Source organism: Sphaeroforma arctica, assembly GCF_001186125.1.
Source record: "Sphaeroforma arctica JP610 unplaced genomic scaffold supercont1.5129, whole genome shotgun sequence".
In the NCBI taxonomy this organism is placed as follows: domain Eukaryota; class Ichthyosporea; order Ichthyophonida; genus Sphaeroforma; species Sphaeroforma arctica.
The window spans coordinates 1-2,100 of record NW_014035429.1 but is presented as its reverse complement, the minus strand read 5'-3'; the positions used below and the strand labels follow the sequence as shown (position 1 = coordinate 2,100).

Below are 2,100 nucleotides of genomic sequence, written 5' to 3'. Positions count from 1 at the left end.
ACACACACACACACACACACACACACACACACACACACACACACACACACGCACACACACACATATATATATATATATATATATATATATGCACAGATAAACTAAAATAACTGAAAATGCAAACATATACACAAACACGTATCTAATAGTACATACCCTGAATGGCTCCTCCTCTGCCGGGTGTGTATAGACGTAGTCCACCAGTGACCCGAGTGTCTTGCGCATGGTGTACTCATTCCCACAGGCAATTCGCAACGGTTCGATGTAGGTTGGTAGATGCCTAATCAGATACCCTGGGATCACATCCTGTGGTACCCGGAAGTGCAGTAAGATGTCCGTTTGTGAGTGATAGTTTAACTCGACTGACTATCAAGTTAAAAAAATTCAAAATATATTCAATAAAGATAGTGATAATAATATCAAAAGTATATCTCTCAATTGATCGGTCTGAAATACAATGTGAACAATAGGGTGAATGTATTTGAGTAATATTACTAACACGCGTACCATCCTATCAAAAAAAATGTGAGTGATAAAGTATGTGATTAATACTACTAACACACCTATATCCTATTAATAGTATAAATGAGTAATAATAAAAAGAATGTGAGTAATATTTCTCATATATCTACATCTTATTAATAGGGCAAGTGAGTAAAAATAGTATGTATGCATGTGAGTAAGATGATGTGATGTGTGTATGGTTATCTTTGCATATACACTTAGTGTGCGAACATATAACCATTCCATGGTTAATGAAAATTTACCAAAGCCTAGCATACAGACAAATATGTATATATGCAGATATATTAGAATACGCACTGGTATATAGGTAGCCATGCTACAATACAGCATACTGGCAAATATGCCAGAATATGTACTGGTATTTATGCATACGTGTATGTTGTGTTGCCGAGTGTACTCATACGTTGCCGAGTGTACTCATACGTGCATGTCGTATGTATTGGAATTGATGTGAATACATTTCCATTGCACACACTTCGACCAACTGAGATTTCATGTCACCGGTAGCAGAAGATAAAGCAACACAGGTCGTGCGATGCGCCATTTTGGGAACACATACCTACGTGCACAGATAAAGCGTCTGTGTATGTGTAAGACAAAAAGTGTGGAACATTCCTGGGCTGTAACCAAGCGTAAGCTCTCTATAGAACCTCCATACACACAGCCAGTAACATAAGACCTAGGGTTTGTTAACCCTGAACCCTAAAACCTAGGGAAATAGCCAGCGATACACATACAAACGTTAAGGCATACATACGAATATACAAACACGTATGTTAAATAGTGCACCACAAAAGGGCCATGGACAACTCACCTCAAACTTTGAAATGGGAATATCGGTGCCCTCTTCTTAAGGTATGATATTGTAAAAAGACAGAGAATTAGTAAAGGGGCAGGATTCAACCTCAAGAAGATCGAAGTGGTCGAGATGGAATGGTTTTTGGTATAGGGTTTTTATTTGGGTTTTTGTATTAACATACATACATACATACATACATATAAACATATATACACTATACGTACATACGACATTCGCAGCCTACCTTGAACGTCTTTGTAGAGCCAGTTGACCAGAACAGTAGGTGTGTGGCAAAGTGGCAATGCCATGTCAAGTAGCTGATGTGCGAGTTTGCGCTCTGTGGGTGTGTTTACTGACAAGCAGAGCACCTTTGCAAGAAACTGGTCCATGTTGGCATTTTCCTGGTACATGAGCGAGTATCACAGTGAGAATAAAAAATGGGACTGTGATTGAGAACCTTATAGAAATGTATATCAAAAACACTCAAAAAAAAAATCGTAATACATCACATTATTTGGGTATGATACTTCAAACGGGTATAAACAATAAGAACGCGAGGAACATGGTCACATGAGCAATCGACTACGACTAGCCATTAGGTAATAATAAGTATGGGCGCACTTCCGAGGGATCTGCAAGTAACCTTGGCAATATGATATATACACAGCATGTGTATTTTATTGTACATATATACATATATACAATATACATATATATACATATATATACATATATATATATATATATACACACACACACACACACACACACACACA

The 2,100-nt window shown here is 37.5% G+C and overlaps 1 protein-coding gene across 1 annotated transcript; it reads right to left on the bottom strand.

Annotated features, from left to right (window-relative positions):
* Positions 1-203: 203 nt before the first annotated feature.
* On the bottom strand, positions 204-1,713 carry SARC_14806 (hypothetical protein; the record flags this gene model as incomplete). The annotated part of the gene is made up of 3 exons (XM_014291060.1): positions 204-306; positions 1,340-1,371; positions 1,569-1,713. Coding segments are annotated over 3 exons (280 nt in total), but the record flags the coding sequence as incomplete, so codon positions are not given.
* Positions 1,714-2,100: the final 387 nt, after the last annotated feature.